Genomic DNA, 14,890 nt, shown 5'->3' with positions numbered 1-14,890 from the left:
TAGCAGTTTATGCTGCATTTTACCCATTGGTCACTATTAGTCACTGTGCACTTATTATCAATTTATTTATTCACTCACTGATTTATTTATTTTCTGGAGATATATTTGCTGTAAACCACTGTTGTAGATAATAGAAGACAAAAGTACTGTGTTACATCTATTAATGCCAGATTGAATTATTAACACTGGATTGGACACTTGGATCTTTTATCAGCTATAACAGTGGACAGTTGTAATGTTTATTTTATCAATTTTATAAGTTTTACTATTTTATGCTGATTTCGGGAAATTAGTTTTATTTAGGGTACATTGCTCATATAAATTTGTTCAACTCATCGCTATTAATAAATTAATATTTGAGTCACTTTGCCTACCTTGTGATCTAGATATATGAGTGCCCATTTTACTTCTTTTTAATACAAGGATGAACATATCTTAAACATTTCTACACATAAAGAAATTATATTACGTTTTAAAATGTGGTAAAATATTTTAGTACAAAATATATTAACAAAGGAAACATTCATAGGAATAAAAGTAACTTACAGCCCTCGTAAATATCTGTGGGAATATGAACAGCAGAGTGCTGGTACGATGTTTGCCGACGAAAGACAGGATCCTCTTGAAATGCAGGCTTGATACGATGACTTATTGCTTCACTGTCATTATCTGACTAAAAAGATGTTACATAAAATTAGTAGAGAAAACTATGTATTCATGCAAAGTATACACAGTATAATTATACAGCATAAAAGTATCAACAATGTATATACTGATGTTACCTACTGTAGACTCTAAGGCACGGATCTGCAACCTTCGGCATACCAGCTGCTGTAAAATCACAACTCCCAGCATGTTCTATTCTCATCTATGGGGTTTCTGAGAACAGATAAGCAAGTGTGCATGCTGGGAATTGTAGTTACACAACAGCTAGAGTGCCAAAGATTAATCTGATAAAAATAATAATCCATAAGTGATAGAAATGTTGAGACTTCCAGATGGGAAAATTTTTTCGTTTGTTTGCACAGAATCTGACTCCACGCCCGGAGCTAAATTATCTGACAAGGGAGCCAAATGCAACATACATAGATGAATAGATATGACACCCTTCAACACCCTCTTAGCAGATTAAGTTCTGTTCAAGATAGGTCAGGTGGATGCAGAAAACAACCAGAAAAATAGACTAGGGCAATAGATTCAAGTTACAAAAAGAATTTGTCACAAAAGTTCCTGACTTCATTCCAACCCCTGGAGAAATACTGCCCTACTTCTGGGTGCACATTGTGTAGGCACTGCTGCAGAGATAGGTAGAAAGAACCTTGAAAAAAGCAAAACACCCTCTTCCAATATTTTTTCCTAACAATAATGTCCTTTAGCAACCTATCATTTAAACAATATAATATATATATATATATATATATATATATATATAATTTTTTTATTGGTTGCTCTGCGTTACCACCTAGAGGCATACATTTACAAATATAATGTTGTTATGAAATCACATCAGAAGTCCTAAGCTGTCAACTGCCACCTAATTATTCAGTACAGTTCTTCACTGATTGCGCATTGCTCCCATCCAGAAGATGCTGACTCGACATGTTATTCGACATGTACATCAGCGGACTCCAATAATTAATGCTGCACATGGCAAGAAAAACTAGCGTATACACAGTTCTGAGAGCAGTGTTATTTAACATAGGCCGCTCATATGACCCTTTATCAGTTGCCATGTTTTGGATGGGATTGTCATACCAAAGGATAAAAAAAAGTTCAGCTTACGAGTTAATTCCAAGACGGGAGGAGTGTCGTTGGTTATCGGAATGAACCACACATTCCACATTCCTAGCTAGCACATTCTGTTAGGGAAAATATTATTGTGCGTCACTCTGACAGCCACAACAAATTTTAAACAAATTCTATGTCACTGTGTAGTGCAATTAAATTGTAGTCCATGTAGATCCCTCCAGAGGGTCCAAGATACCTCCATACTATGAACGTAATGATATTTTGCTTTTGACATGTATTAGGGTTATAACCCGATGGGCCGAACTTGCTGGATGGATCAAGCCTGGCAGCTGGATTATTGCTATATGGGAGGAGTGTTGTTGGTTATCGGAATGAACCACACAAATCACTGGTACCATTTTGGGGAACATACAACTTTTTAGCGTTTATATTATGTTTCTTGGGAAGTGAGGTGACCAAAAATAGCTGGGAGAATACAGCCCCCAGAGAGGTTGTACCTACAATATATAGAGTTTTATAACTATAAAAGTATGCTAAGACCCAGCAAGACCCAGCAACTTGTGCATACTCCCAGTCCCCAGCAGTGACATAACCACTGGGACTGGATCCAGGAAGGAAGTGGCATTGTACTTCCTGATCTGTATACCCATTACTCATAGAGGCAGAGATGATGAAAAACTGCCCCTGCCTTCTCTATGGGAAGCCCTACTGTCACTTACAGTGTGCTCCTAGCTTCAGCAGCTGCATGATTATAAACCTTGGAATGTGGCAATGCAAAAGTATTCTTTAAAAAAAAAAAGTATTGTGTAAAAGTATTCAAAAAAAAAAACTATATGTATTTGGTATCACTGTAATGGTACGGACCCAAAAAATAAAGTTATCATGTTATTTATGACAAAAAAATGCACACTGCAAAATTGCAATGGAGGAACTGCCGTTTAAAAAAAAAATAATAATAATTAATAGGAAACCGAGGTCTTCTTTGGTACTGGCTGGTACCTTAGTACCAAGGCTGAATTTGGATTTCTATTTTAAAATGTTCCAAAGCACGATTCGCTCAAGCCTATATGTACACCAAAATGCCATTAAAAACAACAACTTGTCCTGCAAGAAATAAGCCCTCAAATTGCTACATCGCCAGAAAAAAATAATATAGCTTTTGCAATTCAACAATCAAAAAAAAATACAAAATTGGTTGGTCACTAAGGCCCCAAGTCATATAGGGTGAAAGCACAATATAAAACAGTCAGTATACAATAATAATAAAATATACCAATAATCTGTTCTATCCTCCTGATCTCCAAATGAAATCAGAGTGAGTAACATGATTTTAAAATAATGCAAGTATTTTATTTGCAGAATATATCACTTGACCCCTAGAGAAAGTAAACGTTAAGCAATTCCTCTCGGTTAAGAATTTATGCTCAGCTGCTACACAAACTCTTAAACCCAATCACTAACTTGCCAGTTTGCCAAGATGAGATGGCTCACCTTTCTCATCTACGCACAGGCTTTCAAGAAAATAAAATCACAAAGCAATGTGTAAAAAGCATTTAAAGGGAAACACTTTTATCTGCAACTTATCAGAATCTATGAGGCATGATCAACATCCCCGGTAAATATCCCATAGGCATAATATTCTAACAGTAAGGATTTTAGGCAAATAATTGACAAATTAATATGTGTGTGTTTGGGATTTACATTAAAGGAAATCTGTCTCCAAAAATTTTAGCTGCCAGTTAAAACCAGATAGCAAAACATGTGTTTTTTCTAATCTATTTTTATTTTTTATTTTCTGATTGAAGATTTATTTATTCTATTCCCTGAACTGCATTATGGGGACTGTTCTTAACCACTTGCCGCCGCGCTAACGCCGAAAGGCATCATTGCGGCGGCTCTCCCAGGCTACGCTAACGCCAATAGGCGTCATCTCGCGTGAGCAGAGATTTCCTGTGAATGCGCGCACACAGGCGCGCGCGCTCACAGGAACGGAAGGTAAGCGAGTGGATCTCCAGCCTGCCAGCGGCGATCACTCGCAGGCAGGCTGGAGATGTGATTTTTTTAACCCCTAACATCTATATTAGACGCTGTTTTGATAACAGCGTCTAATATACCTGCTACCTGGTCCTCTGGTGGTCCCTTTTGTTTGGATCGACCACCAGAGGACCCAGGCAGCTCCAAAGTAGCACCAAACACCAATACACTACACTACACCCCCCCTGTCACTTATTAACCCTTTATGAACCACTGATCAGCCCATATAGACTCCCTGATCACCCCCCTGTCATTGATCACCCCCCTATAAGGCTCCATTCAGAGGTCCGTATGATTTTTACGGATCCACTGATACATGGATCGGATCTGCAAAACACATGCGGACGTCTGAATGGAGCCTTACAGGGGGGTGATCAATGACAGAGGAGTGATCACCCATATAGACTCCCTGATCACCTCCGTCATTGATCACCCCCCTGTAAGGCTCCATTCAGACGTCCGTATGATTTTTACGGATCCACGGATACATGGATCGGATCCGCAAAACACATACGGACGTCTGAATGGAGCCTTACAGGGGGGTGATCAATGACAGGCGGGTGATCACCCATATAGACTTCCTGATCACCCCCTGTCATTGATCACCCTCCTGTCATTGATCACCCCCCTGTAAGGCTCCATTCAGACGCCCGTATGATTTTTACGGATCCACGGATACATGGATCGGATCCGCAAAACACATACGGACGTCTGAATAGAGCCTTACAGGGGGGTGATCAGTGACAGGGGGGTGATCACCCCATATACACTCCCTGATCACCCCGTCATTGATCACCCCCCTGTCATTGATCACCCCCATGTAAGGCTCCATTCAGACGTCCGTATGTGTTTTGCGGTTCCGATCTATGTATCCGTGGATCCGTAAAAAACATATGGACGTCTGAATGGAGCCTTTCAGAGGGGTGATCAATGACAGAGGGGTGATCAGTGACAGGGGGGTGATAACCCCATATACACTCCCTGATCACCCCCCTGTCATTGATCGCCCCCCTGTAAGGCTCCATTCAGAATTTTTTTTGGCCCAAGTTAGCGGAAATATTTATTATTATTTTTTTCTTACAAAGTCTCATATTCCACTAACTTGTGTCAAAAAATAAAATCTCACATGAACTCACCATACCCCTCACTGAATCCAAATGCGTAACATTTTTTAGACATTTATATTCCAGACTTCTTCTCACTCTTTAGGGCCCCTAAAATGCCAGGGCAGTATAAATACCCCACATGTGACCCCATTTCGGAAAGAAGACACCCCAAGGTATTCCGTGAGGGGCATATTGAGTCCATGAAAGATTGACATTTTTGTCCCAAGTTAGCGGAAAGGGAGACTTTGTGAGAAAAAAAAATAAAAACATTTCCGCTAACTTGTGCCCCAAAAAAAAAAACTCGCCATGCCCCTCATTGAATACCTTGGGGTGTCTTCTTTCCAAAATGGGGTCACATGTGGGGTATTTATGCTGCCCTGGCATTTTAGGGGCCCGAAACCGTGAGAAGAAGTCTGGGATCCAAATGTCTAAAAATGCCCCCCTAAAAGGAATTTGGGCCCCTTTGCGCATCTAGGCTGCAAAAAAGTGTCACACATCTGGTATCGCCGTACTCAGGAGAAGTTGGGCAATGTGTTTTGGGGTGTCATTTTACATATACCCATGCTGGGTGAGATAAATATCTTGGTCAAATGCCAACTTTGTATAAAAAAATTGGAAAAGTTGTCTTTTGCAGAGATATTTCTCTCACCCAGCATGGGTATATGTAAAATGACACCCCAAAACACATTCCCCAACTTATCCTGAGTACGGCGATACCAGATGTGTGTCACTTTTTTGCCGCCTAGGTGGGCAAAGGGGCACACGTTCCAAAGAGCACCTTTCGGATTTCACAGGTCATTTTTTACACATTTTGATTTCAAACTACTTACCACACATTAGGGCCCCTAGAATGCCAGGGCAGTATAACTACCCCACAAGTGACCCCATTTTGGAAAGAAGACACCCCAAGGTATTCCGTGAGGGGCATGGCGAGTTCCTAGAATTTTTTATTTTTTGTCACAAGTTAGCGGAAAATTATGATTTTATATATTTTTTTTTCTTACAAAGTCTCATATTCCACTAACTTGTGACAAAAAATAAAAAATTCTAGGAACTCGCCATGCCCCTCACGGAATACCTTGGGGTGTCTTCTTTCCAAAATGGTGTCACTTGTGGGGTAGTTATACTGCCCTGGCAATTTAGGGGCCCTAATGTGTGAGACGTAGTTTGAAATCAAAATCTGCAAAAAATGGCCGGTGAAATCCTAAAGGTGCTCTTTGGAATGTGGGCCCCTTTGCCCACCTAGGCTGCAAAAAAGTGTCACACATCTGGTATCGCCGTACTCAGGAGAAGTTGGGCACTGTGTTTTGGGGTGTCATTTTACATATACCCATGCTGGGTGAGATAAATATCTTGGTCAAATGCCAACTTTGTATAAAAAAATGGGAAAAGTTGTCTTTTGCCGAGATATTTCTCTCACCCAGCATGGGTATATGTAAAATGACACCCCAAAACACATTCCCCAACTTCTCCTGAGTACGGCGATACCAGATGTGTGTCACTTTTTTGCCGCCTAGGTGGGCAAAGGGGCACACATTCCAAAGAGCACCTTTTGGATTTCACAGGCCATTTTTTACACATTTTGATTTCAAACTACTAACCACACATTAGGGGCCCTAGAATGCCAGGGCAGTATAACTTCCCCATAAGTGACCCCATTTTGGAAAGAAGACACCCCAAGGTATTTCGTGATGGGCATAGTGAGTTCATGGAAGTTTTTATTTTTTGTCACAAGTTAGTGGAATATGAGACTTTGTAAGAAAAAAATAAAAATAAAAAATAAATCATTTTCCGCTAACTTGTGACAAAAAATAAAAAGTTCTATGAACTCACTATGCCCATCAGCAAATACCTTAGGGTGTCTACTTTCCGAAATGGGGTCATTTGTGGGGGTTTTCTACTGTCTGGGCATTGTAGAACCTCAGGAAACATGACAGGTGCTCAGAAAGTCAGAGCTGCTTCAAAAAACGGAAATTCACATTTTTGTACCATAGTTTGTAAACGCTATAACTTTTACCCAAACCATTTTTTTTTTTTTTACCCAAACATTTTTTTTTAATCAAAGACATGTAGAACAATAAATTTAGCGAAAAATTTATATATGGATGTCGTTTTTTTTGCAAAATTTTACAACTGAAAGTGAAAAATGTCATTTTTTTGCAAAAAAATCGTTAAATTTCGATTAATAACAAAAAAAGTTAAAATGTCAGCAGCAATGAAATACCACCAAATGAAAGCTCTATTAGTGAGAAGAAAAGGAGGTAAAATTCATTTGGGTGGTAAGTTGCATGACCGAGCAATAAACCGCTAAAGTTGTGGAGTGCCGATTTGTAAAAAAGGGCCTGGTCACTAGGGGGGTATAAACCTGTGGTCCTTAAGTGGTTAACAGCATTTAGAAAGCATTAAGAAAATGGTGCCTTTTAGACTTAGTGGTCGGTGTGAAAACTGCAGGGTGTTATGATTTTTATTTAAATATAGATAGTGACATGGAAAATAAAAAATAATCAAAAATTATTTAATATGTGAAAAAAAAAAGATTTAAACAATAGGCCATTTTTTATTTATTTATTACCCATTTCCTTTAAAGAAGCACTCTATGGCCTCTCTGATTCTCCAACTGACATAAAATATGTGTGGACAGGAAGCCAGTTTCTCTAATCATTCCTATGAGATGGACATTAAGGCTCTCATATGGTTTTTAGAAACTATCTGTCCACACATAAGACATAATGCCACTGCTGGGGACCAGAACAAAGTTGATAATTCATATATACAGTCACCAGTGAGAAGATTACCTTAACTACCATTTATATCATGTACCTTTCTAATGGACTGGAGACTGAAAAATGCTTCCTTAAATAAAGTTGATAGTAAAAAAGTTTGTGATTTTTTTAAACTGATTTTTTAAACTCCCATAGAAGTATTTATAATTTAGATTTTTAACCACATCTACAGTACCTTCCAGCATATCAGCCTGTGTACTAAGAGAACAGGGAATATAATCAGACAGCCCTGGAGTCCTTCCTCTGATCTCTGACGTTAGAGTGGAGCTCTGGCTGTGTATTAGTGACAGTGAGGATCTATGACACAAATTTCGCAAATTAAAAACATTTTGGGGAATTTATTATGTAGGTAATGTTTGAAGTCAGTTTTCCTTGACTCTGTGATGGCATAAATTGTGCAAGTGTATCAAACATCACCTCATATTGTTTGTTGAATATAGTGCATCTTAAAACTCAACACTTTTATCTAGAAATGAATGCATTTCATTATATCACCATCTCTACTGGACTGAGTTTATGACAAATCTAAAACATTAAAGGAACACTAAAACCTGAAAAAAGTATGTTTAACTCCATAAAGCACACACAGCCATGTTCGTAAGGTGCTCCCCAAAATTCTGCCATATGATCTTGCAGGAAAAAACTGTCTCCTTCCCTCGGTCTTCTCAATCTTTGGCTACAGAATGGCTAGGTGAATTACATCAAACTTTAAGAGTTTCTGTTCTGACTCCATTTATAGTTTAGGAGTCCCTGCTCTGCAGCTGACTCCATATATTGATTATAAGTCCCTGCTTCCCTCCATATATGCTTAAAGGGGTTCTGCAGTTTGTTCAAACTGATGATCTATCCTCTGGATAGATCATTCGCATCCGATCGGCGGGGGTCCGTCACCCGGGACCCCCGCCGATCAGCTGCTTGAGAAGTCAGTGGTGTCGGCAGTATCGCCGCTGCCTTCTTGCAGTTTACCGCATACCCAGTGACGTCACAACTAGTATCAATGGCCTGGGTGGGGCTAAGCTGCATTCAAGTGAACAGAGCTTAGCCACACCCAGGCCAGTTGATACAAGTCGTGACGTCACTGGCCCTGCGGTAAACAGTGAGAAGGCCGCAGCACTCCTGTAGCGCAGCTGCCTTCTCAAACTGCTGATCGGTGGGGGTCCTGGGTGTTTGACCCCTGCCGATCAGATGCTGATGATCTATCCAGAGGATAGATCATGAGTTTAAACAAACTGCAGAACCCCTTTAAGGATACCTCTGTATATTCAACTTTTATTCTGTTTCTACTTGTAAATTGTCAGTGCTGGGTCATAAAGCAAGGCCCTTATGTATTGGAGGCAAATCCATTAACCAGGCAAACATATTCATTTGCACAATGGACTGGTACCTACAGATACATATCTTTGTATATATGCCATTACATTATATAGGTGTTTTTCTTATAAAAGGATAAAATCAGAAATATAATTTTATCTTTTTTTAGTAACTGCAAAAAAATCAATGGCCCAAATTACAATAATCATAAACCTATCACAGTCGGGTATTGAACCCAAGGCTTTCTATACTAAATACCTTAAAGGGAACCTGTCATCAACTTTATGCTGACCTCACTGAGGGCAGCATAAAATAGTGACAGACGTGCTGATTTCAGCGGTGTGTCACTCATGAGCTAAAAGTAAGTGGTTGCTGAGAACCAGCATCATAATCATCGCGGCCCAGGCCTTGAAAAGAGTCAACTCTATTTGATAAGAGTCATGGTTATTCATGACCTCCTGCTCTCCCTGGCCACCTTCTGATGATTGGCAGTTCTCTCCTAGAGAGAAAGGGAGAAATCTAGGTAGAAGCCTGTCAGTCATCAGCAGGTGGGCAGGAGAGCAGGAATTCATGAATAACCAGGACTCTTCTCAGGTGGCCATGACTCTTTTCCAGGCCCAGTCTGTAATAATGATGTTGGTTCTCGGCAACCACTTACTTTTAATCTTTAAATGACAGACCACTGAAATCAACTCACCTGTCTCTACTTTATTCTGCCATTAGTATGGACAGCATAATGTTAATGACAGGTTCCCTCTAAAAGGGTTGTCCGAGTTCAGAGCTGAACCTGGACTTATCCCCATCTTCACCCCTCCAACCCCCCTGATATGAGTTTCAGAGCATTTCATGCTCCAATGCTCTCCTTTGCCCTTTGCTAAATTGCGCAAAAAAAATGCATTTTTAGGAGACATACCGAGCTCTCCATAGGGACTTCTAGGTGGTGTATTTTGCCTATCAGAGCCGGTGACGTCACTGGGAACACTGCTGAACGGAAGCCTCCGCCTAGCAGTGTGCTGTTATAAACGCCCTTGCCCTGCGATACAGCGCAGGGAAAGGGAGAGCACCGGAGCATGAAATGCTCCATTGCTCATGTCAAGAGATCCAGAGGGGTGAAGATAGGGATATGTCCGGGTTCAGCTCTGAATCCAGTCAACCCCTTTAAGAATTTTTCTCATGTGTAATGTATTGATATCTACAGATATATCTATCACTATAAACCAGTATATTGTATGGGTGTTTATTTTATTTTTTATTTTTTTTATTATTAAGATAATAAAAGCAGAAATCTAATTTAATGGCACTGAATAAATTACAATACTCACAAAACTGTTCATTATAGAAGGAGAACAATTAAAATAATGAAAGGGGCATTTATATCAAATGATGGATATGAATGCTACCCGACAGACTGCACTAATTATAAAATGAATGCCTCCTGGAGGACCACACTGACTATAAAATGAACACCACCTGATAGATCGTAATGACTTTAAAATGATTACCTCCTGACAGGCCACATTGACTATAATGGGATCTTGTTCCTATTAGAAAACCTGGAATTTTACTGGACATGAAGACACCGCGTGCTGCACTATTATGTCCTATATTTTTGACAGTATCTGCAAGGGAAGCTCCTGATGGATCCTTGAGTACAGACATGGGTGAAATCTAACATATGGGGGTCTTTTTTTCCAGAAAGGGATTGAGAATACAATTAGTGTTGAGCAAATTAAAGCATCAAAAGTGGAATTCAATCTGAAGTTTAAGAAAAATTTGATTTGCAACTAATTTGATTTTCCTTGCACTTCGTGGTCACAATTTTTTTCCCCTAAAATGGCAGCTACATGCATTACAAAGTGAAAGTAAGAAACCCGGGAACACAAGATCATCCATAATGCCGTGTAGGCAGCCAATCAGCAGATAGCCAGCCCCTGTGATGTCATAGCCCTTTAAAAAACTCATCTCACGTGGTCTCCGCTATTTCACATTGATGACATCATGGCACCTTCCCAGTGTGAAGACGTGGTGAAGACATGTGAGAATTGGTGCAATTTCTTCAATCAAGATGGCAGCAATGGCCTATCTCTCAAATGGACAAGGTGAGCATGTATTTTTTTTTTACCACCATTTCAGTAAAAAATTTATTAGTTACCACGAAGCACCAATAAATTTGGATTCATGGTGAATCTAATATTTTGGAACTTCAAATCATATTCCACTTGATTAACTTCTACTCGCTCAACACTATTTCTGGCTATATGAATTGCACAATTTCCAAATTTATTTTGTACTATTACTAAGAGACTCCTATCAACAAAATGACCATGTTCACTGTGGCCTCCCCCTCCTAAATTTCCTGGCTCACGTGCACTAGCATAAGAGGGGGAAGAATACATAGTTGCAACCTGAGAGAACAATGTACTGCTTTTCTATTGTATTTTTTTTTTATATTTTGCTATTGTGATACCTTATAAAACAAGAGCAAATAACAAAGACACATTAGTTAGGTTAGTTGATAGTTCTTTTTCTTGTGTTTTGATTCCAGGTTTAGTGGCCGTCTAAAACATAACCTCCATTGATCTGAGGAGTCAATACAGCCCTAAAGAGAAGCATTCTTGCTAGGCATCTTCACATGGTTAAGGAAGCTCATTAAACCTGAGAAGGTAATTGGACTAATTTGTTTTAGTAGAAACCCAAGTAGATTTTTATTTATTTTTTTACAAAAAGCAATTTTGCTAAGAAGTAAACTTCCTATTACGCAGAAGAAAATATTTCTAAATAGGTCCCTCTTTCACAAATAAGGTGAAATGTTCCTAAACAGGTCTATATTTCAGTCTCAATTGTCTTAGGTAATGAAAATTTTGCTCCTAGATAGGAAATGTATTCAGTGGTGAAACACCAGCAAAACAAATTTCCACTGATCTGGTAGTCTTTACTTCTGAATATAAATATATATTCAAGCTCTCCACCTAGAGGACAAAGAGTAAACATACAGTATGTTGTAGATAGTGGAGATGAGCAAATTTCAATGATTTGGCTGAATTGTCCATGCAATTTGATTTTAGTTCTGAACTCTACCCAAATCAAAAGTGCTGTGATTGCCTCTCTCTTTCTCACACACACACTCTCTCATGATTCTGCCAAATCGAATAACACAAAAATTTGGTAAAATCAGAATTTATTCATTGAATTTCTAAATTTTAGAATGAATTTGCTCATGTCTAATAGCAGTGTATACATATGTACTGCATTTAGTGCCTGTTTGTTCTCTTTTTAGATGAACAGAAACTTTAAAAAAAAAAAAAAAACATTATCATTATGGAGAAAATTCCAACACAGAATAAAAATTCTTCATGGAGTAAACTGTCTGCCTACTGTATTTTTCATAACTGCAATGCTCTTGTCTCTGGGTAAAATTGAACAGTTTCAAGAATGTAATCCTCAGATGCTGCAAAAACAATTAAAATACAACCGCAACCAATTCGTCTCATGAGGCAGGGACTGAAATTCAATCAAAAGTGGCAGAGAAAACTCCCGTAGGATGGTGGGCTACTGATTAATTTTTCATCTTTTCTCAGTCATCTCTCATTTACCAGAATTGACAGTTACTTTATGCAGGCTTAGGAAGGAGAAATATTACACTGTATTTCTATAGCTGTCTATACTACAAGAATTTTATAATACTTTTTCTTAAATCCATACTAAAATGATTCTTTCAAGGAAGATATAAGATTCAGTCTCATTTTATTAATACTGTCAAGCAAGCTTACAACACTGGCATCCAAACTCCAATGTTGCAGCGTCTGCCATCCCAGTGGTACTGTTTCCTTTAAAGCTGTGTGCACACAGGGAAATGCAGTTGGTTTCAAAGTAAAATACTGATCATTTGTCAGCTAGTTGGCAATGTATGAGAACACCAATTAGATGAAGAATTATTGCACATACAGATCATATCAGTATGTGTGCAACAAGCTTGGGGCTTGTCAATCCATCTTTATCCTTTTTTCCTTAGTTTCACTGCAAATGTCTAACACAAGACAATTTGTTTTTACAGTACAGGCCTGTTAAGATGGTGGAACTTGCTGTTAGAATTTTGGTGCCTGCATGGTATCTGCCTCCCATTGTTTTCAAAGGGAGGCAATTCTGCAATTTGTGGAACGGCAGTTTAAAGTCACGACAGCGCCAAGAAGGGACATGTTCCCCATGGAACAAAAACATTTATTTTGTCTTAGGACAAGTGATGGCAGTAGCCATCGATCATTCCTATACAGTGGAGGTGATCACTGCAGTAAATGCAGCTCTTTCCTCCGCTGTCTAGCAGTACCTTCCCAATAATTGCCTGCTCGGACAGCCCAAGTAAATAGCCACTCTTTCTGCAAATAGCACACTTTAATAAGGACTCTGACTCTGTAGATGTACATGACTTTTTTTAAGGCTCTCAAGGTCACTTATTACTTTTCCCTTAGGGATACATTGATATTGGAGCATAATTAGTGGCAATGCTACAATTTTAACTCACATTTTGTCAAGGAAACCTAACCATAAGTAAGAAGTTCTATAAAATCAAGTATCCCACATTCTGGGAAACAACAGAAACTAAAGGCTATAAGGGACCTTAATTACAGTAAGTTTTTAAAATATTTTATTAAAGACACTGCATACACGGGAGATAATCAGTAGATCTTACAACAAGGTACTTGAGAGAACACCCTGACTTCACATTCCAAATTAGAATGTCCAATTTTTTGTTTATACAATAACAGAGCTCTATCCATATAAATGATAAGGTACATTCAGTGTATATTGCGTTGGTGACAATCAAGCAACATAGAAAGCTAACTGTAGAGTAAGCACCAACTAGATAAATGAACAAATTTAGGGGGGGGGGGGGTAGAAGATATGAAAGATCAGTCAACGAGAAAGGGCATGTTAAGAAAAATGCACTTAATGTGGTGCCAAGCCTGCAAGAACAACCGTGTCCTTAGGTGGTACCTCAATCTAGGGCAAAGTGTCTATATTGTTTCCAGGGTGACCAAATCTAAAAGGTGTGACAAACCCAGGTCCCAGTTCACAATTTGTTTCACTCTAAAAAAATCTGATCCCATTTAATCTGCCACCCGGCCGCTGCCATCTTGCTTGAAGATCTCGGCCGAAATCGTGATGCGGTGACGTATGAAATCCATGCCAGGTGGCGTGGTGTAATCTCAGGCTATGCGAGATTTTGTGCCAAATCCTCAAGCAAGATAGTGGCGGCCAGCGGGTCCATAAATGGATAATGGATCAGGTATGTATTTTATTTGTCTTTTTAAATTTTACTCAGTGTTACGTATATTAGAGGCCCCGATCATGTATGAACGCAGCATTTGAAGGGTACAATGAGGGGTACAATTGCCACCGCTTTCATTGCACCCACTACTTACAAAGAAATGCACTTTGTGACAAAGTAATTAGTCACAAAGCAATTAAAAAAAAAAAATTGGCAAAGCAGCCGAATCTAATTTTCCAATGCTTCGCCCATCTCTAATTAAAGTGAATAATTTATGCAGCTTCTCAGGGGTGTAATACTAGCAGGTTAGTACTTTATTATAATTCCCTTGGAGTCGAACACACCTTGATATATAAGGAATTTGATCTAGAAGAAATGTATTTTCTCTGGACGGAAAGGACACACCAAGGTCCTGTTGTTCCCATTGAGTAAGAAATGGTGCTCTGAAGGGGTGTGTTGCTCAATCAGCATCGAATAGATACAGGAGATCTTATTGAGAGGAGGTCTCTGGGAAAGAGCCATGGACTCACACATAGTGGGTAAGGTAATATTTTATATGTCAGTTAATTTCTCCTCTGCTGGTGTCAGATGTAAAAATTGAAATCAGGCATCATAAAGTACACAACTAAAGATGAGCGAAT

The 14,890-nt window shown here is 39.1% G+C and overlaps 1 protein-coding gene across 11 annotated transcripts in view; it reads right to left on the bottom strand.

Moving 5' to 3' along the window:
• Positions 1 to 14,890, bottom strand: part of CACNA2D1 (calcium voltage-gated channel auxiliary subunit alpha2delta 1) — an 840,216-nt gene that overhangs the window by 374,426 nt on the left and 450,900 nt on the right. For all 11 annotated transcript variants that reach the window (XM_044280115.1, XM_044280114.1, XM_044280117.1 and 8 more), the window contains exon 6: positions 547 to 673. In XM_044280115.1, coding sequence (XP_044136050.1) covers positions 547 to 673 — 127 coding nt within the window. The remainder of the gene's footprint in view (positions 1 to 546; positions 674 to 14,890) is intronic.

Source organism: Bufo gargarizans, chromosome 2 (genome assembly GCF_014858855.1).
Source record: "Bufo gargarizans isolate SCDJY-AF-19 chromosome 2, ASM1485885v1, whole genome shotgun sequence".
In the NCBI taxonomy this organism is placed as follows: Eukaryota; Metazoa; Chordata; class Amphibia; order Anura; family Bufonidae; genus Bufo; species Bufo gargarizans.
Note: the sequence above shows the minus strand (reverse complement) of the source record. Positions and strands in the feature narration are given on the sequence as shown.